The sequence below is a fragment of the Myotis myotis genome, unplaced genomic scaffold (assembly GCF_014108235.1).
Source record: "Myotis myotis isolate mMyoMyo1 unplaced genomic scaffold, mMyoMyo1.p scaffold_m19_p_1, whole genome shotgun sequence".
Lineage (NCBI taxonomy): Eukaryota > Metazoa > Chordata > Mammalia > Chiroptera > Vespertilionidae > Myotis > Myotis myotis.
The window spans coordinates 34,775,522-34,800,887 of record NW_023416313.1 but is presented as its reverse complement, the minus strand read 5'-3'; the positions used below and the strand labels follow the sequence as shown (position 1 = coordinate 34,800,887).

Below are 25,366 nucleotides of genomic sequence, written 5' to 3'. Positions count from 1 at the left end.
TGGTTTTAGGCTGAGAGGAGATAGGGGAGGATGAAATTTCTCTTTTGCATAAGCATCCCTGTCCCCTTCATTCCTGCCCTGCACTCTGTCACTTCACTCCTCAGTGGCCCTGTGCCTAGAGTGTCGTCCCTACACACCAAGGTTGTGCATTTGATTCCTGGCAAGGGCACATACAAGAATCAACCAATGAGTGCATGAATGGGTGGAACAACAAGTTGACATTCTCTCTCTCTCTCTCTCTCTCTCTCTCTCTCTCTCTCTCTCTCCTTCCCTTTCTCCTTTCCTCCCTTTCTCTCTCTCTCAAATAAATAAATAAATTAAAAATGAAAAAGAATGCTTAAACATAATTGCAAAGAAAACTGGGGACAACATACATGTCTTTCCCAAATTGAGCCTCATGGAAAAAAGATTACTCATCACTAATCTATGCTCAGTTTACTACCTTCTCAAGGTTTCAGGGGAGAGCCACACAGGTCCCTTAGTACTCAAGACTGTGAGATCCTTGAAGTTGGAGACTGTGTCATATTTATCCCTGGAGTGGCCACACAGTTGATGTTCAGTACACATGTTTGTATATTTAGAAGAGAAGTTTCCCCTCACACCCTTCCCTTTCTGCAAAAATCATAGACTTGGGTCCCGCCCATGCCAAACCAAACCAAACAAGTGTCACATAATCTGTCCTCTTCCTTGCCTCACTTTCTCTCACTTCCCCCTGCCATCGGCCTTAGCTACTGTTTTTTTTCTCTGTCTTTCTAGAAAAAGAGGAATAGCTAGTTCCACTCTATTCCCCCACATAATGAAATCTGCCTTCAGTTTCCATTACTCACAGAAACTGTACTCATCACATTCATCAGTAGCTTCTTCATTGAGAAACCAGCTGGGCCTTGTTTAGTCTCTTAGCATGGGTTGTTATTGATTTTTTCACCTTGACATGTTTCCATCATGGCTTCAACAACACAGATAAAGACAAATACCGTATGAATTCACTTAAATGTGGAATCTGAATAAAATCAAACTCATAGGAACAGAGAATAGAAAGGTGTCTACCAGTGGCTGAGGGTGGAGGTTTGTGTGGGTAGGGGAAATGGGGCGATGTTGGTCAAAGGGTACAAACTTCCAGTTATAAGATGGACAAATTCTGGGGATCTAATGGACAACATGGCAACTATAATTACCAATATAAGAGTTTTTATGAGGATTAAATTATTTATAATACTGTAAAGGGCTTAGGAAAATGCCTGGCATATAATCACACTGCTTTGCGATAGTGAAGATGATAATGAAGACGGATAAAATGATGATGATGATGATTTATATTAGTGATGTGTGCCTGGGTTTGAAACCTTATGTTCCTGCTTATAAGCTGTTTGAACGTGTTTATAAGAGTTTGAATATGCCAAAACCGGTTTGGCTCAGTGGCTAGAGCGTCGGCCTGCGGACTGAAAGGTCCCAGGTTCGATTCCGGTCAAGGGCATGTACCTGGGTTGCGGGCACATCTCCAGTGGGGGATGTGCAGGAGGCGGCTGATCGATATTTCTCTCTCATCGATGTTTCTGACTCTCTATCTCTCTCCTTTCCTCTTTGTAAAAAAAAAAAAAATCAATAAAATATATTTAAAAAAAAAAAAAAAAGAGTTTGAATATGTTTCTTCAATTCTCTTAGCCTTCTCTCCCTCGTCTGTAAATGTAATAACCGCACAGGCAATACATATGTATCACATAAGATTGTTATGGGGAATAAATACGATCATGTATAGTGCCTGGATAATAGTAAGCTCAGTGATACGAAGTTTTTCTTAAAAATCAAAACAAACTGGAATAACAATGTCTATTTAGAGCACTTTGAGAACTACCATATAAATGAAGCACTTGTTATAATGTCAACTCATTTCCACTAGATGGGAGTAGACACCACTAAATGTAGTTTAGCGCCTGGTCTCACTTCTGTAACTATACTGAAGTGTGGTGGGCGTGCATATGTTATTTCAAATGAGTGAACCATCTGCTTGCGGTTTTATTTGAAATAAACATGAGGGTTGTTTTTTTCAGTTATTTTTCAAACAACACTGAAAGCTTAGGATTATTTTCTTGTAGTTGTTGTTCATCTTCATCTGAGGATATTTTTCCATTGATTTTTAGAGAGAGTGGAAGGGAGAGGGAGAGACAGAGAGACAGAGAGACAAACATCAATGTGAGATAGACACATCAATTGGTTGCCTCCCTGTGCACCCTGACTGGGGCTGGGGATCGAGCCTGCACCTGGGGTACAGAATTGAATCCAAGAACCTTCAGTTCACAGGCCAACACTGAGCCCAACCGGGTAGAGTTAGAATGTAAACTTCTTGAGGCCAGGGAGTTTTAGTATGTTTGTTCACTGCTAAACCTAGTTCCTAGGACAGTGCATATATCGCATTTTATAATTATTTGTGGAATGGATGAATGAATACAATTTATAGGCTCATATATTTTTCTGGATAGTAGGGATGGTTTATTAAAAAATAATGACATCGCCCGGCCATATTGCTCAGTGATTGAGCATCAACCTGTGAACCAAGAGGTCACCGGTCCAACTCCTGGTCAGGGCATATGCCCGGGTATGGGCTCGATCCCCAATAGGGGGCATGCAGGAGACAGCCAATCAATGGTTCTCTCTGCATAAACCATGCTTCTATTTATCTCTCCCTCTCTCTTCCTCTCTGAAAGCAATAAAAATATATTTTTAGCTGAAACCAGTTTGGCTCAGTGGATAGAGCGTCGTCCTGCGGACTGAAAGGTCCCAGGTTCGATTCCGGTCAAGGGCATGTACCTGGGTTGTGGGCACATCCCCAGTAGGAGGTGTGCAGGAGGCAGCTGATCGATGTTTCTCTCTCATTGATGTTTCTAACTCTCTATCTCCCTCCCTTCCTCTCTGTAAAAAATCAATAAAATATACTTAAAAAAATATATATATATTTTTAAAAAACACTAAAAACCTATTCCTAGTTATTTATAAGAAATGACATTTTTCTGTGAGTTTTTTGTTAACTTCTACTATTATTATTACTATTATTTTAAATGTTTTTATTGATTTCAGAATGAGGAAGGGAGAGGGAGAGGGAGAGAGACAGAAACATCAATGATGAGAGAGAATCATCAATTGCTGCCTTCTGCACTCCCCCACTGGGAATTGAACTGTGACCTCCTGGTTCATGGGTCGATGCTCAACCTCTGAGCCACCCCATCCAGGCATATTATTATTTTTTAATTCTCACCTGAGGATATTTTTTCCATTGATTTTTAGACAGAGTGGAAGGGAGGGAGGAGGGCAAGAGAGAGCGAGCGTGAGAACGAGAAACATCAACGTGAGAGAGACCCATTAATTGGTTGCCTCCCACTCACACCCCAACAGGGGCCGGAGATCAAGCCTGCAACAGAGGTATGTGCCCTTGACTAGGAATTGAACCTAAGACCCTTTGGTTCTCGGGCTGACACTAAAACCACTGAACCAAACTGGCCAGGGCTCTGTAAACTTCTAAATGTGACCCCTACCAATATTTCAAAAAGGGCTCTGTTGGGAAGGAAAAAATTTTCCTCTACTATTTCAGGTTCTTTTGGCTCATCTAGTAATTAAATCGACATAAGACAGATTAACAGGAGAAAAACAAATTTTTTTCTTTTTTAAAAAAATATATTTTTTTATTTTCAGAGAGGAAGGGAGAGGGAGAGACAGAAACATCCAAGATCAGAGAGGATCATTGATTGTCTGCCTCCTGCACGCTCCCTACTGGGGACTGAGCTCACAACCTGAGCATGTGCCCCTGTCTGAAATTGAACCTGGGACTCTCCGGTCTACAGGCGACGCTCTATCCACTGAACCAAACCAGCTAGGGTGAAAAGCAAATTAAGTTACATACATACAGGAGCCCCATTTAAAAAATATGAGACCCAAGAGCAAGTTGGTCAGGTTAGGCTTATATGCCATCGTACGAAGTGGGACAGGGGCATGGGGCTTCCAAGGGGAGGAGGGAAATTTATAGGACAACAGGAAAAACAGATGTTTGGTAATTAGATGTTTGCTCTGTCACACAGATAACAGCTATCTCTGGTAATTTTAAGACTCGCTGGCACCTTTATTCAAGGGCATACCAGCAGCAAGTGACAGAAAACTGAAGTTAAAAGATCTCTATGGGCACAATCAGTAAGATAATTCAGCAGAAAAGAACAATGATTTTTTTCTTTAGAACAATGATTTTGAATGAAGTGACCAGATAATAGGGCTGAAAAAACTTTATATTGCCTAGATGCCGTATGAAATTTTCATTCGTTTTGAGCTGTGGAGACCCAAGGCAGCAGTGTGCGCCTAAAAAAGGGCCGAACACCCACGCACAGGACCAACAGCAGGACATATCTCCCAGCGCGCTCTCGGTGTTCCCTTCACAAGCAAGCCCATCATCAGCACTGGACATTGTGTTTGGCATGTTTGGCCAGGGGTCAGCCAACCATGGCCCATAGTCTAAATGTGGCCCCGCCTGCTTTGTAGAGTTGTCCTGGCGCACAGCCGTGCCCGTTCATAGACTGGAGGTCCACGCTGCTTTTGCACAACAGGGACAGAGTTGACAAGTTGTGACAGACTGTATGACTTGCAAGGTCCAAAGGTTTGACTCTTTGGCTCTTTACAGAAAACATTTGTTAACCCTTGTTCTACATGGCTACGGGGAAAGCACCATAGTACAAAGCATTTCTAAGGTGTAGTATCAATTGTTTGGAACAAAGTAACATAAGGGTAGCAACATATATCCACATACATATATAGCAAATCTATCTTGGGGAGTGAATGTCTTTCTTTTTTTAAGATTTTTTTTTTTTTTTTTTTTTATTGATTTTTTACAGAGAGGAAGGGAGAGAGACAGAGAGCTAGAAACATCGATGAGAGAGAAACATCGATCAGCTGCCTCCTGCACATCTCCCACTGGGGACGTGCCCGCAACCCAGGTACATGCCCTTGACCGGAATCGAACCCGGGACCCCTCAGTCCGCAAGCCGACGCTCTATCCACTGAGCCAAACCGGTTTTGGCAAGATTTTTTTTTTTTTTTTTTTTTGAGAGAGAGAGAGAGAAAGGGAGAGGGAGAAAGAAACATCAATGTGATAGTGAAACATTAATTGACTGCCTCAAACCCACAACCTGGGTATGAAATCGGACCTGGGACTCTCCAGTCCACAGGTCGATGCTCTATCCGGGAATTGAACTGGCAACCTTTCAATGTACAGGACGACGCTCAACTACCTAAGCCACACTGGCCAGGGCAGAAATGGCTTTCTTTTTGAAGCTGAAATTCCTATGAAGCCCACTCTAAGCATTATTCCCCAGTCTGTCAGATTTCAGTTTGTGTCCTGATGCATCAGAGGTTTACAAGCAACTGTGTACGGTATATTATTCAGTAACAGAAATCCAACAAAGTTGAGCAAATATTATGTATATCCATCCATCCTTGATGAAAGTCCTCAGCTTAAAAGCAGCCATGTCTCCTTTATGACCTTTGTTCAAGGAACCTAGAGTACGTGACTCAGAAAAGTATTAACACTAATTCCAAATTTACCCTTTGGCCTCAAACAGGACACTAGCCAGCACTCAGCTGCGAGTGGTGCCAGCTGGAATTTAAAACAGCATTCTGCATGCTGTCTTCTTGCCCCAGTTTTGAGGCTGCTGAAGTCAAGGGGTGGGGTGTGCAGCTGCGCCAGTCACTAGGTTACTGTATGTCAGCTCTAAAGCCACCCTTCCATCCTCGGTGACCTGGAACTCATTTCTATTCTGCCAGCTGGCTTTCCGAAGGCTCTGCCAATAGGATGTATTCAGCGGGCCCTGCAAGGCAGGAACGTGGAGGAGGGACCCGCTCCTGGACGCTTGCTGTTCCTCTCAGCTGTGCCCCGGCAATCTCTCCACCTGGCAGTGCCAGTCTCCGCTCTGTCTCACATTCTCAGAACTGCCTCATTGTGCTCCTCAGAACCACGAGCACCAGCCGGGCAGCATCCCCGCTCAGAGGTTTGAGCCCCAGCTTTCCAGGGTGCCTCCTCGGAATTTCTAGGTTCTGACAATGCTGGTCTTTTGTTCCCTCTGACCTGGGGGTGATACCTACATCCTGAAGTTGCCATCTCTGTGTGTTACCTCATTGCTCCCTTTCTGCTTGTTTTCAGTTCTCCAATACTGGTTTGGTCAATGTCTTACATTAAATTTTCTTTGGTGCAATGCCTGGTGAGTCTTGTGTTTCCCAGGCTAGACCCTGACTGATACAGGGAGTATGTCACAGAATCAACATTGACACGTCGGCATAAGAGGCGGGGAGAAAGTGGAACTGCCAATGCACTAACTTGCTGTGCCTCTGTGGCGCAATTGTTTCTCTTCTCTAAACCTCTCATTAAGGTTTGCTGAATAACTACCAAAACTTGTATTCCAAGTTAATAACTAAGTCAAAGGGAACTTCTTAAGAAAAAAATCTCAATAAATAAATATTCTCAAACACTATATGAGGTGTTGGAGAGCACTGATGTTATGTGTCTCAGAATAACTTTTGTTAAATTTCTCTCTCTCTCTTTTTAAAAAATATATTTTTATTGATTTCAGAAAGGAAGGGAGAGGGAGAGAGAGATAGAAACATCAGTGATGAGGGAGAATCATGGATGGGCTGACTCCTTCATGCCCCCTACTGGGGATCAAACCCACAACCTGGGCATGTGTCCTTGACTGGAATCAAACCCCGGAATCTTCAGTCTGCAGGCCAATGCTCTATCCACTGAGCAACACCGGCTAAGGCATTTGTTAAATTTCTTAAAATTTAATTTTTAATAAAAGTAATACATACATATAACCTTAATTTTTAAAAATCACTTGTACGTGCTGTATTAGCTTTTTAGACTGCTGTAGCAAAATACCACAGACCAGCTGGCTTAAGCAACAGAAATGTATTTTCTCACTGTTCTGGAGGATAGAAGTCCAAGATCGATGTGTCAGCTGTTTTTTTCTCATTGTTTTCCTGAGGCCGCTCTCCTTGGGTTGCAGATGGCCATTTTTCTCTCTGACTCCATTTTAACTTAATTCCCTCTTTAAAGGCCCTATCTCAAAATACACATTCTGGGCTACTGGGGATTAGGACTTCAACATAAATTTGGCTTAAGACACAATTCAGCCCCAACACATGAAAAGTTTTTAAGAAGAAAAGCAGTGGGCTGTTCCTACTGTCCCTCTCCTGCCTCATTCCCTAACTTCCAGAAGAAACCAATTTGCACTGTTTTGATTACTTGGATATTTATCTTCACATTTCTAATATGAATAAATGCCTCTTCTTGGTTGTTCAGGTTAGATTTTCATCCCTTGGTTTTCACTAAGAAATATTCAACTCGTTCTCACTTCCCTTCCCTCCCACTACCCTTATGTACATTTCCTCTCCCATTCTTCTTAAATAATTAATCATAATTTTGATTAAATCAGTTATTGATATTTATATTACTGAACTTTGTTTTTCCGGAAGCCAATAACTATCCTTTTAATTTTTCTTAGTTTCCTTTTTCCCCTTAATATCATTCAATGTTTGCAATACATTAAAGACTGGTGATATGGGAAACTTTTTAAAAAAAACAACACAAATACTGTGTTTGTAAAGGGTTTTTCTCTATGAAGCACAGTACCATTCCTTAACTTTTCCATCCCTCCCTCCCCCCCCATACAGCATTGCTGGGATAATTACATAGATCTCCTTCACAGTCAATACTTAGCACCCCTGACACGACATTTTTGAGTGGCAAGAGTTATTATCCTTGCCTTCTATAATCAGTTAAAAAAGTTACTTGGTAAGAATTTAGGTTTAAGAAATAGTTTAAAGAAATAGACTAGTTTAAAGAAATAGACTAGTTTAAAGAAAAAGAATTTCTTAAAAACTTGAGCCTACTACAAGTTATTATTTTCGAGCGAAGCATCGGGCACAAACTTAATATGGTCTCTTTTCCTTTTCTGTGTCCCCCGCCCCCCAATTAGTAGTTCAAAGAAAAGATGGAGTAATTGTGTTTTAAAATGCTGCCAGGTTTTCTATGGTAACTATTTTAGATGAACAATGTAGGGTCCTACTGAAGTATTCAAATCTCATGCAAAACTCTAATGAATGCCTCATTACATTAGGGCCCAGTGGTTCTCAGCCTTCCTAATGCCGCGACCCTTTAATACAGTTCCTCATGTTGTGGTGACCCTCAACCATAAAATTATTTTCGTTGCTACTTCATAACTGTAATTTTGCTACTGTTATGAGTCATAATGTAAATATCTGATATGCAGGATGTATTTTCATTGTTCGCGACCCACAGGTTGAGAACCGCTGCTAGGCAATTCTGTCATTTTCTGTACTTAAAGATTTTCACATTAAAGTGGCAGTGGCTACTCTTCATTACTTTAGCATCTGACCTCAGGGACTTAGACATAAAATCTCCCTTCAAGTCTGAGTTTTTGCAACATAGTAGTGCCAGGTATTTCTGAATAAGCAATTTTTAAATGTTTTTAGCAATTTGAAATGTATCACCAACACACTATTTGGTGTTAGCTCAACAGTCACTCTGCGTTGAGAATTAAAGGACCCTAAACTCTATAAATGTCTTACCATACAGTCTAATTTTAATGGAAGGATCTACTATATGTCTAATAGAAAAAAAATTACACAGCAACTTTTATCAAACAGTAACTACTACATACAAAAGGAATGAGAGAGCCTTGGCCAGGTAGCTCATTGGTTAGAGCATCGTCCATTTTGCCAAGGTTGGGTGTTCCGTATCTCAGTTGGGCATATACAAAACCAGCCGATAAATGCATAAATGAGTGGAACAACAAATTGACGTGTTTCTCTTTCAAATTAATAAGCAAAAGGAATGTTTAAAAAATGACTTCATAAAAAACATTAAAAAATTTGACAATTTCACACAGGCACCACCAAAGTTTTAGTGTTTAATATTTAATAGCACAACTGCCCAACATCCAGGATGTGAAGTTACCATGCTCAGAAAACTGGGGGGGAAAAATCACTCTATAAACGAACTATACAGTAAGTGATAAGAAGAATGCACACTTTATAAAATAAAATATGTCTGTACATAGTAGTTAGTTGCAAAGGCCATTTGATCTTCTTTTGGCTTGTAAAAACAATGTTCCAGATTTCAGTGTAAATGAACAACCTTCAACTCTTCTGTGTAGCAGGTATCTTGGTTTCACTTTCCAGTTGTTCCACCCAACCTGGGTCATGAGATCTGCAATGTTTTCCTCTCTACATCATCAATGTGAATACTCACATCATCAGTTTTTCCAATGACCTGGTTAGACATGGTCTGAAATTTATCTTGCATCCATTGCAGGCATGTCTGCATCACTGAGGTGAGACCCTGCCTGGTCTTTTGGCCAGTCTCTGCCATTTCCCTGGTTTCCAGCTTGGCAGGGAAGTCTCAGACCATCACCTACACTCCCATTTGTCAGTGCAGACACCCTAGCCTACTTGGTTTTCTTTGAATTTGTTACTAATCAATTTCTCATCTCAGTTACTGTAAGACACATTTCATAGTCCAGCTATGTCATCCTCTAGAAACTATCTCTCGGAGCCTCTTGCTTGTTCCACTATGGACCAGCTGAACTCTAGGGCTGTTGTACTGCTGCCTACTAATTCCCTTTGCTTCTCCCTTGAGTTGGAATTCCTACTCTCTGGATACGATGTCTTCCTCTTTTTGGTCTATTTTCTTAGTGTGATGTCAGTTTAACATTTTAAGGATTCACTTATTCAGCCAACATTTTCTGAGCTTGTGTCAGGCACAGTGCTAGGCACTAGGGACACAAAAGTCAGAGAAATAGACCATGTCACTTGCTAGAACAGGCTGGAGATGTTCGGCTCTGTGACAACACAATAGCTAATGTGACCTGAGTTAGGGGCAAGTGCCTAGTTGCTTAGGAACAGAATAAGTGCCTTCTTTACATATGCCCTCATCTCTTGCCTGGATCACTGCAAAAGCCACCTAATTTATCTCCCTAACACAGTGGTTCTCAACCTTCCCAATGCCGCAACCTTTTAATACAGTTTCTCATGTTGTGGTGACCCCCAATTTCATTGTTACAAATTGAACATAATTAAAGCATAGTGATTAATCATAAAAACAATATGTAATTATATATGTGTTTTCCGATGGTCTTAGGCGACAGCTGTGAAAGGGTCTTTCGACCCCCAAAGGGGTCGCGATCCACAGGTTGAGAACCGCTGCCCTAACACATGTCCTATCTCCTGTCTATTCTTCATCCAATCTATTAAAAAAGAAGTCAGATCAGGGCATCCCCTTGATTAAAGTCCTCCACTGATTTGTCGCTTCAACTAGAAAAAATCCAAAGCCCTTATCATGGCCTACCCAGCCACACATGACCTTGGCTTTGCAGTCTGGTCTCCTGCCCCCTCTCCCCCTCCATTCAGGGCTCCAGTTGAAACACTGAGCTGGCTCCTGCCTCCGGTTCTCTGCACTTGCTTTTCTTTGGGCCTGCACTTCTTGTCCCAAGGTCTTCACCAAGCTTCCTTCTTCTCATGCATCAGCTTTCAGCTCAGATGTCACCTCTGATACTGTGCAGCTGTGAAAAAGAAGGATCTCTTACCCTCTGAGACAGCATGGAGGGACCTGGAGAGTATCATGCTAAGCAAAATAAGCCAGCCAGAGAAAGACAAGCATCACATGATCTCACTTATATGTGGAATCTAATGAACAAAATAAGCTGTTGAGCAAAATAAATCCAGAGACATAGAAGCATGGAACAGACCATGGAATCTCAGAGGGAAAGCAGGAAGGGCTGGGGAGGGGGGTTGGGGGGTTGAGGGGGGGTAGAAGGGTGAGAAGGTGGGGTGGTGAGAGGGAAGAAATCAACTAAAGAACTTGTATGCATATATGCATAATGCGTGGACACAGACAACAATGTGGTGAAGGCCGGGGAAGGTCTAGAAGGGGGTAATTGCGGGGGGGGGGGGCATGGAGGGAGATATCTATATATAAAAGGCTAATATGCAAGTGTCCCCTTGGGAGTTCGACCAGGAAGCCAGGAGTTCCATCACTCGCTATGATGTGCACTGACCACCAGGGGGCGGTGCGGAATGAAGGAAGGCCCGGGTTGGCAGCCGGAAGGCCCCAATTGGCCCTGATCACCGGCCAGGCCTAGGGACTCTACCCATGCATGAATTTCGTGCACCGGGCCTCTAGTATGTAATACTTTCAACAATAAAGATTTTTAAAAATGTCGCCTCTGAAAGGCCTTTCCTGACTTCCCAATGGAAAGTCTCCCCGTTTCCCCACCATTTTCTAACGCTTTAGAAACTACTGTATTGATTCTGTTGTTTTGGAGTTCCCTGTGTCACCCCATCCCCAACACCTACAGGAGAAAGCTGCTTGAGAGCAGGGATTCTTTTGCTGAGTTCAGCCTCCAAAACACCCTGGGACAGAGGAGATGCCAAAGAAATAGAGGTTGACTGACAGCCCTCAAGGTTGTGCCCCAGGGCTCTGACAAGGGTCTTGTTTGTTGCAGGGAGAAGTCCTCCCCTTAATCATTTACTCCCGCCCTCCGAGGGGAGGGGGAGGGAAAGGGGGGGCGATAGGGGGCTAGCCTAGCAGCATCCTTTACTTCCCCTCCCCCATTCTTCCCAGGCTCCCCGCTACCCATCCTTTCCTGACGCTCCCTCCCCTCCTCCCTTCCACGTTCTTCCTCCTCTTCCTGTCCTCCCCTCCCGCCCCTCCCTCACCCCACACCCTCGCAGGTCCGACCTGTGCACGTCCTACGTGTCTCGCGCGCAGCACCCGACCGCAGGCGGAGGAGGAAGGATGGCGCTGCTGGCGATGAGCTTGGGGCTGGTGCTGCTGGCCACGCACCTGGCAGGTAACCCTCGCCAGCCAGCGTGGTCGTACCCGGCTCGTGGAGGAGTAATGAGAGGGAGTCTCGCTGGCGACTGCCTGGATCCCGGCGTCCCTGGCGTCCCTCCAAGCACCCGTTACTGGCGGTTCCTGGGCCCGCTGCGGTCCTTGAGGAATGTGGGGGTGAGGGGGTGGCTGAGGACCAGGGACCCCCTTGCTCGGGCTTCATTCCCAGCTCCTTCTGGTGACACCCTGCTGTCTGCCTTTTCTCCCTTAAAGCAGATTTCTGGAGCCCAAGACAAGGAGCTGGGTTTTGGCGTACACAGTGGCCCTGCTGAGCCCCAGCAGGAGATTATGGGAATTAGGGATGGTGATCGCCAAGTGCATCGGGGTGCCTGTGGCTTATGAGAAAGGGGCTTCAGTCCAGCCAGACTTGAAGCCTTTTTTACAACGGAGTTAAAATGGTCCACCTAATGCTAAGTTTTGCGCTCATTACCCTGAGCGGCAGAGGGAAAGAATATTGTGAATTATTAGGAGCCACTTCTCTGACTTTTATTCCATAGCTCCGCAGTCCTTTCTCAAGCAAACCTATTAGGGCGGTCAGTTATGGAACCCGCACCAAAAGTTCTTTGTGTGCCTGCTAAGAGAGGTGCTAGAAAACAAGGGAATATCCTTTGGAGGTGGGTGTGGGGTCAGAGGGGGTGGTTCAAGGAAGTTAAGTACTGGAGGGAAAGGAAGGTGTGCCCTGGATAAATCACAAGCTGGATTTTAAAATCCCCTTACATCCCTAACTGGTTTGGCTCAGTGGATAGAGCGTGCGCCTGCGGACTGAAGGGTCCCAGGTTTGATTCCTTGGTTGCAGGCACATCCCCAGTAGGGGGTGTGCAGGAGGCAGCTGATCGATGTTTCTAACTCTCTATCCCTCTCCCTTCCGGAATTGCAAGAATTGACCTTAATCACGTACTTTTAAATGTCTGTTTTCTTCTTTCAGCCTCTCTGAACAATCAATTTGGTCATCCTTCAGGATATAGAACAGTAAGTAGGAAACCACTTATACTGTTTCTAATACAGTGAAGCCCACAACAGTTTGGGTTGGGGGCTAGCTTTCAGTTCTGACCTAATACTTTTGAAACTATTGACTGCTTTAGAAATCAGAGGCTTTGTAATACAGATAAAAAATGTAAATTTTTTTGTTGAAAATAGCTCAGGTCTTGAAGGCCTCAGGCCTTTGTTTCCTTCACTACTTCCTCTAATGATTCAGAAAGTCCTTGACTTAATAGTTATGCCTTGCAGTCGACTTTTTGTACAGTACATTATCAAATTAAATTCAGTGGAAGCAAACAAAGATCAACCGAATGAGAATAAAGAAAAACTATTTATTCAGAACTTGCTGTAACAGGGGAGTCAACCATGCCACTTGTATTTGGCAGACACTCAACTAAGGTGGAGGTGTGGGAAAGCTTACTAGTGGGAGAAAGGAAGGCTTCAGGTGTGCCCTGATTCGAGGCTGTTGGCATGGGGAAGTTGGAGTGCATGGGTTGGACATGTAATTGGTTAGGAGTGCATATTTGGCTTTCTCTGATTGGTTCTAAAAGCAAATAGTGCATGGATGGACATGTGGTTGGTTAGGAGTGCATATTTGATTTTCTCTGATTGGTCCTAAGTTGGAAGTGGGGACAAAAATTAGGGAGGTTGTCAGTTATTAATCAAGTCCTGTCCATTTGGGGCCAAAAGTTACAAAGGTTATTCTTTAGCTTCTTGGACAGTCACTATAGGCAGCCATCTGACTTCTTCCAAGTCTGACTTAGAGCAGGCTGGCTTCCTGGTCTGGTTATTCTACATAATGAGTTGGTTTCCTGGGCAGGTTGCTGCAGGTTGTGGGTCATATTTCTATTTTAATATCTGGTATGGCATTGTACATTTGTATATTCAGTCAATTCTCACAATGACCTTGTAAGATAGATAGATATTACTATTTTGCATATGGGATATTGACCTGGGCTAGGCAGCTTTGAGTGTTCAATTCAGATTAGACCTATTCTAGGAAGCCTTCCCACCCTATTTTCTTTCTCCAAAGTGTATATAAATGCACTTTCTTCATGTTTCCATTCAACCTAGACTGCAATGTCATCATTATGATAGTGTAGGGCAGGAAAAATAAATATCTCCTCTACCCTTCTAAGTTCTCAGCTCGGGTCCCTATGACAAAAGACAAATTAACAAGAGAAAAGCAAACACGTTTATTAACATGTACATTGCACATATACATAGGAGCATGTAGAGAGAGTAACTCAAAGAGATGGCTTAGAACTCTATCTTTAGCAAAGAGTAGTAAATTTGTAGCACAAATGGCTTAAGCTTCCAAGGGTGCAAACAATGGGGTAGTAAATGTATGGGAGGAAACTAATGGGGTAAGGTTTTTTTGAAGATCCCTCTGATGACATGTCTGGGCTGATAAGAGTAGAATCTATCCAATCAAGGAGAATTTATATCCTGCCTTTAGGCAGAAACGGGGGGAGGGTAGAGGGAGCTTCTTCTGGATTGCTGCTTTTAAAACTGCCTTTTGGTCAAAATAATTTTTATGTCAAAGAGCCATATTTTGGAGGGAACATATTCTGGTTTCCTTCAACAGGAAATGCTAAAATACCACTTACCATGTGCCAAGCACTGTTCTAAGTGTTTTATATGTAGTAACTCAATCTTTTAAAACGCTATGAAGTAAGTAGGTATCATTGTTATCCCCTTGGCCACGGTCACATGGAAATGGTGGAACTATGGTTGCAACCCAAGCAGTTTGACTGCAGATCCAGTGCTCTTCATTACCCCATCACAGCTTTGAATTGTAATTGCCTGGCTTCCCTCCGGTGAACTGTACTCTCTACTCCTGTGGTCAAAGGTAATATCTTATTTGTTATTTAGTGCCCAATTGTCAGCACTTGGTGGGTGCCCATTAATACTTCTTGATGAGATGACTCAATTTTCTTGGGTTTGATTTTCTTTCAGAAAAATGAGGACAATCCCACCTCTATCTCAGGGCTGGGATTAGGGTAAGGTAGGTCAGGTAGCTGGAGTGCAAAATTAAGGAGGCACTCACTCTCAGGAGGCAAATACCACAGGACCCTTCTCTCTTTGTACAGGATTATTAAGAGGATGAGCCATGCAAGAGACCTTTGTTTTTTCTTCCCTGTTTGCATTGCCACTGCTCCAGTTTATGGCCCTTATTATCTCTTACCCAGGCTAGCATAATAGCCCTCCAGGCGATTTTCTTCAATCTTGAGTATCTCTACTTTCCTGCTCCTGCTACACACTGCTGCTGCAATGACTCTTCAGAATCCTTCCTCTGAGTACAGCATGTCTCTGCAAAATCTAGTGACTTCCCAGTTCCCATAGAGAATGTTTTATTTCCTTACTGCAGCCTCCCTTTCTACCTGTACCTTTCTACTCTTTCCCATAGCTTATGCCCTTCTATTCTTATGCTAGTGCCACACTGTTTTAATAAAGGTAGCTTCATAGTAAGTTTTGAAATGGTGACGTGTGAATCCTCCAACTTTTTCTTCACGCTTGTTTCAGCTCTTCTGGGCCTCTTGCATTTCTATATAAATTTTAAGATCAGTTTGCCAATTTCTCCTGAAAAAAAAAAAAAAAAAAAAGGCATTTGAGATCTTAGGGATTGTATTGAACCTGGAGATCAATTTGGGGATTATTGCTGTCTTAAGACAGTTAAGTCTTTTGATCCACGAATATCATGAATATGGGATGTCTTTTCATATACTTAGGTCTTTAATTTCTTTCAATAACATTTTGTAGTTTTCAGTGTATAATTCTTAACTTTTATTATTATTCTTTTTTGGTTAATTCTCACCTGAAGATATTCTTCCATTGATGTTTAGAGAGAGTGGAGGGAAGGAGGAGAGACAGAGAGGGGGAAATATCAATGTGAGAGAGACTCATCGATTGGTTGTCTCCCCTATGTGCCCCAACCAGGGCCAGGGATCAAGCATGCAACTGAGGTATGTGCCCTTGACTGGAATTGAACATTGGACCCTTTGGTCCACGGGCCGACATTCTATCCAGTGAGCCACACCAGCTAGGGCAATTCTTAACTTCTCTTGTTAAAATTTATTCCTAAATATTTTATTATTTTTGATAGTATTATAAATTGAATTATTTTCTTAATTTCATTTTCAGATTGTTCATTGCAAGGGTATAGAAATACAATTGATTTTTATATATTGATCTTGTATTCTCTAATCTTGTTGAATTTGTTTGTCAGTTCTAGTAGGTTTTTTTAAAATGTGGATTCCTTAGAACTTCCTACATAAAAAGATTTTGCCATCTTTGATTAGAGAAAATTTTATTTCTTCCTTTCCAATCTGGTGGCTTTTATTTATTTTGCTTGCCTAATTATGTTGGCTAGAACCTTCCATACAATGTTGAATAGAACAGATGAAAGTGGAAATTCTTGCTTGTCCCTGACTTTAGGGCAAAAGCATTCAGTCTTTCACCATGTCAGCTGTGGGGGTTTTTAGGGGTCCTTTATCAGGTTGAAGAAATTCTCTTCTGTTTCTAGTTTGTTGGATGTTTTTGTTGTGAATGGGTGTTGAATGCTCCTTTAAATAAAACTGCTTTGCTCTCAGGTCAGACACTTCCTTCACCATTGTGCCTTTGCTCAATCTGTACTATTTCCTTGAGGTAGACAGTCTCTCAAACCTCTCTAAATTCTACCCATCCTGTAAGACCACCATGTGTATGTCTTGATTCCTTTACTGGAGGCTAAACCTCTTACAGGCAAGACTCAGTTTGTCTTTGTATTTCTTATAACACCTATCTTAAAATCTTAGAGTATTCATTTATTGAATGAATAAATATGGGAATATATTTGTTAAAGTATATAAGGACCTTTCTGAGGAAAAGCTTCAGAGTGTAAAGCTCAGAGAATTACTTAAAAGCATATCACATCCTTCTATAAAAATGAAAAAGGATTCTGAGGAATAAGTAAGTTTGCCAGGTGGCCTTCCTCCAGACAGAGAGACTTCTGAAGCTCTGAGGAACTGTCTGCCAGGGGCGACTTCCTACAGTTGGCTTCTTGTGGGGTATAATTTTGAGCCTCCCTAGATGATAAACCTAGTCTGAGCCCCCCCCCCCCCCGTTTGGCACAAATTTTGGTAAATGAATAAAAGTAAGGGTTTATTGGGAATACTTGATTAATGAAATTATTTGACCTCATTGATAAGGGTGAAAAGGGATTGCTCATACAGCCTTAGACCTCAGATCAGAGAAAATCCAGGAAGTGAGTAACCCAAATGTCATAAAGTTACATGGTAGGTATCCAACCATAGCTTTGAAGTCAGGAGACTCAGACAGACCTGAAACAGACTGGAACCCAACATTGCCTTCCAGCTGGGCAGGTTCCTCAAAGATCTGAAGGACATCAAAAGTCATATATTAGTCATTCTTTGAGATGAAAGCATTTGAAAACTCTTCTCAAATATAACAAAAACCTAAGAGTTTTAGGCATAGATTAATTTCGATTCGCTAGCTGTTTACCTGGTCATCTCTGAGAGAGTGGGACATAGCAAGATATGTCTTAATTATAAAGGGGAGGCAGGAAAGGTTAGCGCAAGGAGTTCCCTGAAACTGTGAGTGGAATTGTGTGTCTTTGTGCATTTTCCTTAGCGTTCATCAAGTAGAGGGGACTGAATGTCAAGATGACTGGGAGCAGCGGTTCCTAAACCCAGTCCTAGCTGAAGCAGAATTCAGGGACCTCTAGACACACAGATTCTACCCCTGGAGATTCAGATTGAGTAGGTTTGGGGTGAGGCCCCAAATCTGTATTTTTAACAAGCTTCCAAGGTGACATGCACATACAGCCCTCTGTGGATCCACCTCAGGCTACTTGTCAACAGTTAAAAACTCATTCAAATACCCTCCACCTAATTACCTCACAAACAAATGCCCCTCTCCTTTCTCTCTGAACAATTCCCACAGCATATCGACCACTCTGGTTGCCAGTAGACTACTCTAGTAATAAAGTAGATTTATTTCCTACAGTGGAATTGTAGTACCAAGACTCAAATGTGTGTGTTCACGAGCCTGTTAGGCCAGTCGCCAGTTTTATTTTACTTAAAAATGTACAGAAAACATTAACATGAATGTAAAGAAACAAAGTTGTCGTCCATATGAGAACTGTGTTGAATGCTTTTGAAAGACTTGCTAAAAGACAAATTGTTAAAAAAAAAAAAATTGCTGTTGAATTAGGTGTAGATAAAACAACAGTAAAAATTTTTTAAAAAAATTGTATAGTATGTTGTTTTTACAAGTGTCTTTAAATTCTCACTATATTTTAAAACAGTAGTTCTCCACTGGGAATAGTTTTGCCTCCAGAAGACACTTAGACTGTCATTTGACTGGTGGAGAGAGAACAGGGATGCTACTAAACATCCTACAAGACCAAAGACAGCCTCCCACAGGAAAGAATTATCTGGTCTTAAATGTGAATAGGGGTTGAGAAGTCCTGTTTTAAAGAAACCAAAGCAGGAAATTCTAGGTGATTTATTTATGAGTTTTACAGTGATAATCCACAGAATTCAACTTAGTTGAAACATTGGAAGGAAAGGTCTTATCTCTTGTATTAAGATTAGATCTAACTATACCTAACAAGGACTTAAAATAACAGTGCCCAGTGCTGTCCTCCTGAAATGTGGCCTTTGTCCTCCTGGCCCAAAGTGAGTGCTACGTGTGCCCAGCAGCAGGATGGAGGAACAGACAAAGAAGAATCCAAATTGTGGGGGGAAGCAGGAAACAGGTGACAGCTTTTTAAAAATACTAAGGCTCCCAGAAGCTACTGCACAATAATTCCACAAATTATTGGCCTGACCTTAATCATATGATCATACTTAGCATTATAGATGACCAAATACATTACTTATTCATTATCTTACATGAAAAGATGGGCAATTTTATGGAAATTACAGAGAAAAGAAACAAATGGGACTACACCAAAATAAAAAGCTTTTGCACAGCAAAAGAAACTATCAACAAAACAACAAGAGAGCCCACTGCATGGGAGAACATATTTGCCAATGTTATATCTGATAAGGGTTTAAACTCCAACATTTACAGGGAACTCATACAACTTAACAGAAGGAAGATAAATAACCCAATCAAAAAATGGGCAAAGGACCTAAACAGACACTTTGCGAAAGTGGACATACAGAAGGCCAACAGACATATGAAAAAATGCTCAAAGTCACTAATCAGCCGAGAGATGCAAATCAAAACAACCTGTCAGAATGGCTATCATCAACAAATCAACAAACGATAAGTGCTGGCAAGGATGTATACAAAAAGGAACCCTCTTGCACTGCTAGTGGGAATGCAGACTGGTGCAGCCACTGTGGAAAATAGTATGGTATTTCCTCAAAAAGTTAAACATGGAACTCCCATTTGACCCAGTAATCCCGCTTCTAGGAATATATCCCAAGAAACCAGAAACACCAATCAGAAAGGATATATGCACCCCTATGTTCATAGCAGCACAATTTACAATAGCTAAGATTTTGAAATAGCCTAAGTGCCCATCAACAGATGAGTGGATTAAAAAATTATGGTAGATCTACACAATGGAATACTATGCTGCTGTAAAAAAGAAATAACACTTACCATTTGCAACAGCATGGATGGACCTGGAGAGCATTATGCTAAGTGAAATAAGCCAGCTGGAGAAAGATAAATATCACATGATCTCATTTGTGGAATATAGTGAACAACATAAACTGATGAACAAAAATAGATCCAGAGACACAGAAGCATCGAAAAGACTGTGAAACCTCAGAGGGAAGGCAGGGGAGGTTGGAAGTGGGGGTAAGAGATCATATATGCATGCATATAAGCATAACCAATGGACACAGACAGTAGGGGGGTGAGGGCATGTGCTTGGGGTTGGGAGTGGCCAGGGAGAGGTCAATCAGGGAAAAAGGAGACATTTGTAATACTGTAAACATTAAAAAAAAAGATGGGCAGTTTTATTTCCACTTATGTTTTAGGATAAAATGTTTAGAGTATGTATTATTTTTTTAATCATTGTTTCCTTGTTTTAATTTACTTTTTCAATTAAATGATCAACTACCACTTTTCTCCATCTCATTGGATAAGAGGGCATCTCCTGTGCCTGTGAGAGCAGCCCTAGATGGCCTCATCTTAGTGAGCCTAGTGCGGCAAGAACACATCGTGCTCCTAGGTGAAGCGTGGCGTGCTGAGCAGAGGATGGCAAGGGCCAACAAGACCTCCTTTCCTTCAGAGTTTGGCCCATGGCCAGCCCTCTTAGGTCTTTATAAATCCAGATAATATCAATAGAAAGATGCATTTCATTTATTCAGAATGTTAAAACCGGTGGCTTCTTTTATTCTGCATGCGAGGTTTGTGCCCTTAACCCCCTTGCATTGTTCAAGGGTTCTCTCTCTCTCTCTCTTTCTCTCTCTCTCTCTCTCTCTCTCTCTCTCTCTCTCTATATATATATATATATATATATATATATATATATATATATATACAGAAACACAGCAGGCCATATATTTAACCTTTTGTTAAAGTGGGACTCTGCGCACCATAATCTTATCACGGTGACTAGTTCCAGTCCTGGCCTTGCTGGACACTAGTGGCTAAGAGCAAGATATAGTACATTTCTGGCCTCAGTTCCATCAAATCAGACGTATGAGTTCCATGACCCCATATCAGTTTCTTCAGGCTGCTGTGATAACGTACTATGAACTGGGGTGGTTTAAACAACAGAAATTGATTGTCTCATAGTTCTGGAGGCTAGAAGTCCATAATCAAGGTGTTGGCAGGGTTGGTTGGAGTGGGAATCTGTTCCACGCCTCTCTCCTAGTACCTGGTAGCCTTAGCCATTTCTTTGCTTGTAAATGGTATTCTCTCAGTCTTCATGTGATGTTCCCTTAGCAGCGGTTCTCAACCTGTGGGTCGCGACCCCTTTGGCAGTCAAACGACCCTTTCACAGGGGTCGCCGAAGACCATCCTGTGTATCAGATATTTACATTACGATTCATAACAGTAGCAACATTACAGTTATGAAGTAGCAACAAAAATAATTTTATGATTGGGTCACAACATGAGGAACTGTATTTAAAGGGCCAGAAGGTTGAGAACCACTGCCTTAGTGTGTGACTCTCTCCAAATTTTCCCTTTTTATAAGGGCATCGGTCATATTGAATCGGGACACACTGTAATAGCCTTGTTTTAAAATGATTATTGTATAAAGGCCCTATTTCCAAAAAAGATCACATTCTGAGATCCTGGAGGTTAGGATTTTAGCATATCTTGTTGGGGAGGCCACAATTCAATCCATAACAACCCTTAAGGTCTCATTCTGAACCTGTTGCTTTCTTTCTTTTTTTTTTGAATAGTTTATTGATTTTTTTTTTTTTTTTTTTTTTTAGTTTATTGATTTTTTAGAGAGATAGGAAGGGAGAAGAGAGAAGCATTGATGTGAGAGCATAACATCAATCAGGCTGCCTCCTGTAGGCCTCCCATTGGGGATCGAGACCTCAACCCGGGCATGCGCTATAATCAGGAATCAAATCAGCCACCTCTCAGGGGATGATGCCCAACTAACTGAACCACACAGGCCAGGGCATGCTGCTTTCTTCAGTGCTGGTTGTTAAATGCCAGTATCTTAAAAAGTCCAGACTAAAAGATTAGCTTCCTGAGTGTGTCTCAGCATTATGCCAAGGGATTAAGGTGCCTGTAATAGAATATTCACACGGAAATAGTAGTGAAGTACTAATTATGAGGCTAGAGGATAATAAAGTAGGCATGGTGGCATGCCTTGGACTTCCATTTAAAAATCAGCCAGCCTAACCTTTTCTTATTTACATTGGTATTGAACCAATTTTTTAACATTGCATCTGATTTTTGCATTAGAAAAATCATTTTTGTGTGTGTGTGTGTAAAATAGATTTTTCTAGGGTGTTTCTAGGAAATCTAGGTGTTTCAAGTGGCTCTCTAATTTCTGTTCTCCTTTCTCTTTTCTAGCCAAACTGTAATCAATATAGATTACCAGGATGTCCCAGAGACTTTAACCCTGTATGTGGAAGCGACATGTCCACTTATGCCAACGAGTGTACTCTGTGCATGAAAATCAGGTAACATATTTTTACAGTGTAGAATGGCCACATTTTCTTTTGTCCTTGAATTTTGATTACTTACGAAGTAGTGGCTCCTTTCTTGGATATAAGAATCGCCTGCAACATAAGTAGTTCTATTTTCACACTGACATTTAAAAATATACCAGAATCCTTCAGTGCATTGTTTAGATTGAAGTTGGAGAATGACACGTGCAACTGTAGACCGGATAATCGAGTTATGTTACTATCCATGGATGGGGGATTTTCCAAAATTAAGAGTATATTTAATAGTTAAACTCTGTGGAATATTAAATGTTCTTTTGAATTCAGAGGGCATGTGCTGGTGACCTGTGTAACCTGCAGCATTAGTTGGGCAATAGATGCTAATAACTTTACCTAGAGAATGCTAAATCATAAATGTATTATGCCTGGCTGAGGGGCTGTGACTCTTCTCAGGTATGCTGCTTTGTATTTAAGGGGTCCATTCTCTGACCTCAGTCTTCAGTGAGCTTCCTAGGCAGTGATGGCGAACCTATGACACGCATGTCAGAGGTGACCTGCGAACTCATTTTTTTGGTTGATTTTTTTTGTTAAATGGCATTTAAATATATAAAATAAATATCAAAAATATAAGTCTTTGTTTTACTATGGTTGCAAATATCAAATAATTTCTATATGTGACACGGCACCAGAGTTAAGTTAGGATTTTTCAAAATGCTGACACGCCAAGCTCTAAAGGTTCGCCATCACTGTTCCTAGGTCTTCTCAGAGTGATTCTTTGGGGTTAGTGCCTTGTACCCTACAGGTAGAGAAGAAAATGACAGAGTTGGGGCTTTCACCCTCATTGTTTTTTTCATTTAGCTTTAAAAATGATTACATAAATATTGCCCAAGAAGGACTGTAATATACAAAGTCATAGGACTTTTTTTAAAGATATGTTTTTACTGGAGGCCAGGTGCATGAAAATCGTGCACTGGAGGGGGGAGGTCTTAGCCCGGCCTGCGCCCTCTCACAGTCCGGCAGACCTCAGGGGATGTCCAACTGATGGCTTAGGCCCACTCCCCACTTAAGCCATCAGTCAAGCATCCTTAGTGCTGCCGTGGAGGTGGGAGAGGCTCCGCCACCATGCTGTGCTCGCCAGCCATGAGCCTGGCTCAGGGCTTCTGTCTGAGCAGGGTTCCCCCGTGGGAGCACACTGACCACCAGGGGGCAGCTCCTGTGTTGAGCATCTGCCCCCGGTGGTCAGTGCACATCATAGCGACTGGTCATTCTGCTGTTTGGTCGATTTGCATATTAGCCTTTTATTATATAGGATTGATTTTTAGAGAGAGAGTAAGGGAGGGGATAGAGAGATAGAAACATTGATGAGAGAGAAACATCATCTATCAGCTGCCTCCTGCACACCCCCTATTAAGAATCGAGCCCACAACCCAGCATCATGACCCGGAATCGAACCAGTGACCTCTTGGTTCCTGAGTCGATGTCCAACTGCTGAGCCATACTGAACAGGCTGACATGGGTCTTTTTAATATAAGGACCAGGACAGTGTCAGTATGCTAGGTAATAAATGTGTTTTTATGGTTGTTCAATTTGCAGGGAAGATGGTCATGATATAAAAATAATCCGAAGTGGACCGTGCTGATGGGGCATTTTACAGAAGAGAAATTGGAGAAACCACCTTCAACTACACACTAGATGAACTGCATTTTCTCTTTTCCTATGTTTCTTTGCATGAGATTTGTTAACTCACGTTTTCCGAGAGGAGATGTGGAAGACAACCATGTGCAGTAACTGATGATTAAAGCAAAAAACAAAACAAAACAAAATCGTTGTTTCTTGGCTTTTGCCCCTTGAGTCAAGCTTATTGCTCAGGTGGCTTGTGCATTGCTTTATTTAGTTGGAATAAAGTCAGCATTGTTCAATTATTGCTGTTCTCTGTTGACTATCCATTCTCACTCAGCAGCAGCCTCTGGGTGGCTCATTTCCTCCCAAGAAAAGGTGAATTTCACGATGGGAGAAGTGGAGTCATTGTTGAGAGGCAAGATTAATTTTAGTTCACCATCTCCCTGCATCTTGGGTAGGAGGGATATGTAACTAGCACCGTGTTCTGCACATGGCAAATAACTGAAATACATGGAGCTGACTGTAACCTGAGTTGGTAAAGTCAAAGAATTATGCAAGTAAAAATATGTATGCCCTGGTGGGTTTGGCTCAGTGGATAGAGCATTGACCCAAGGACTGAAGGGTCCTGGGTTGAAATCCAGTCAAGGGCATGTCCCTGGGTTGCAGGCTCAATCCCTGGTCCCAGTTGGGCTGCTTGCGGGAGACAACCAATTGATGTGTCTCTCTCACATCGATGTTTCTCTCTCTGTCTCTCTCCCTCCCTCCCACTCTCTCTAAAAAATCAATGGGAAAATATCCTTAGGTGAGGATAAAAAATAAAATTTAAAAATATTTACTAGATTCAATAACTCCTTTAAAAATATATATTAATCTTAGAGAGGAAGGGAGAGGGAGAGAGAGAGAAACATCAATGATGAGAGAATCATTGAATGGCTGCCTCCTGCAGGCCTCCTACTGGGGATCAAGCCTGTAACCCCAGCATGTGCCCTGATGGGGAACTGAACCATGACCTCCTGGTTCATAGATCAATGCTCAACCACTGAGCCATGCCAGCCAGGCTCAATAACTCCTTTCAAAACAGTTTTCCTTCCTTGTTAATGCAGGTGTTTGGCTTGTCTTCCTTTTAGAGCAGCGCGTAACCCCAGGGTGACTTGTCCCCAGCAGACATTTGGCAGTATGTGTAGAGGCATTTTTGGTGTCACATCTGGAGGGTGGATGCTACTGGCAGGTAGTGGGGAGAGGCATCGATGCTGCCAAACATCCTACAATGCACAGGACTACTCCAAACAACAAACTTTTCTAAAATGTTGAAGTTGAGACACCCTGTTTTAGAGCTTGATGCAACATAAAGAATAAACAAAAAAATAATAAAAGTGACCAGGGATTAATTTAGAATAATAATGTGGTCCAGGTAGAGGGTTTTGAATCAAGTCCTGGGTTTAAGTGTATGATTATAGTACCAGGAAACCATGAGGCAGGAGGTAAGAGGTGTCTGGGAGAGTGTGCAGTGGAAACAGTATGGCTTCCTGGGGTCACCTAAACCTGAGTTCAAATTCTGACTCCAACACTTACTTGTACTTCAGTTTTCTTCTCTGGAAACTGGGGATAATGCTCAATTTATGGAGCTGCTGTGAGGAAACTGCTTTGCACAGTGCTTGGCACATAGAAACCACTGTAATAGTAGTTACTGTGGTTTCAAGCACCCTTCTTAGAAAGAAGCTGACCA

At 42.0% G+C, this 25,366-nt stretch overlaps 1 protein-coding gene and 1 pseudogene across 1 annotated transcript; one reads left to right on the top strand and one right to left on the bottom strand.

Annotated features, from left to right (window-relative positions):
* Positions 1-9,119: 9,119 nt before the first annotated feature.
* LOC118652345 lies at positions 9,120-10,082 on the bottom strand (annotated as a pseudogene).
* A 1,671-nt stretch (positions 10,083-11,753) lies between these two features.
* On the top strand, positions 11,754-23,922 carry SPINK2 (serine peptidase inhibitor Kazal type 2). The gene is made up of 4 exons (XM_036302167.1): positions 11,754-11,900; positions 12,867-12,910; positions 21,926-22,035; positions 23,614-23,922. Exons 1-4 carry the CDS (start codon positions 11,846-11,848, stop codon positions 23,657-23,659), a joined length of 255 nt encoding a protein of 84 aa, XP_036158060.1. The 5' UTR covers positions 11,754-11,845; the 3' UTR covers positions 23,660-23,922.
* The last annotated feature ends 1,444 nt before the right edge of the window (positions 23,923-25,366 follow it).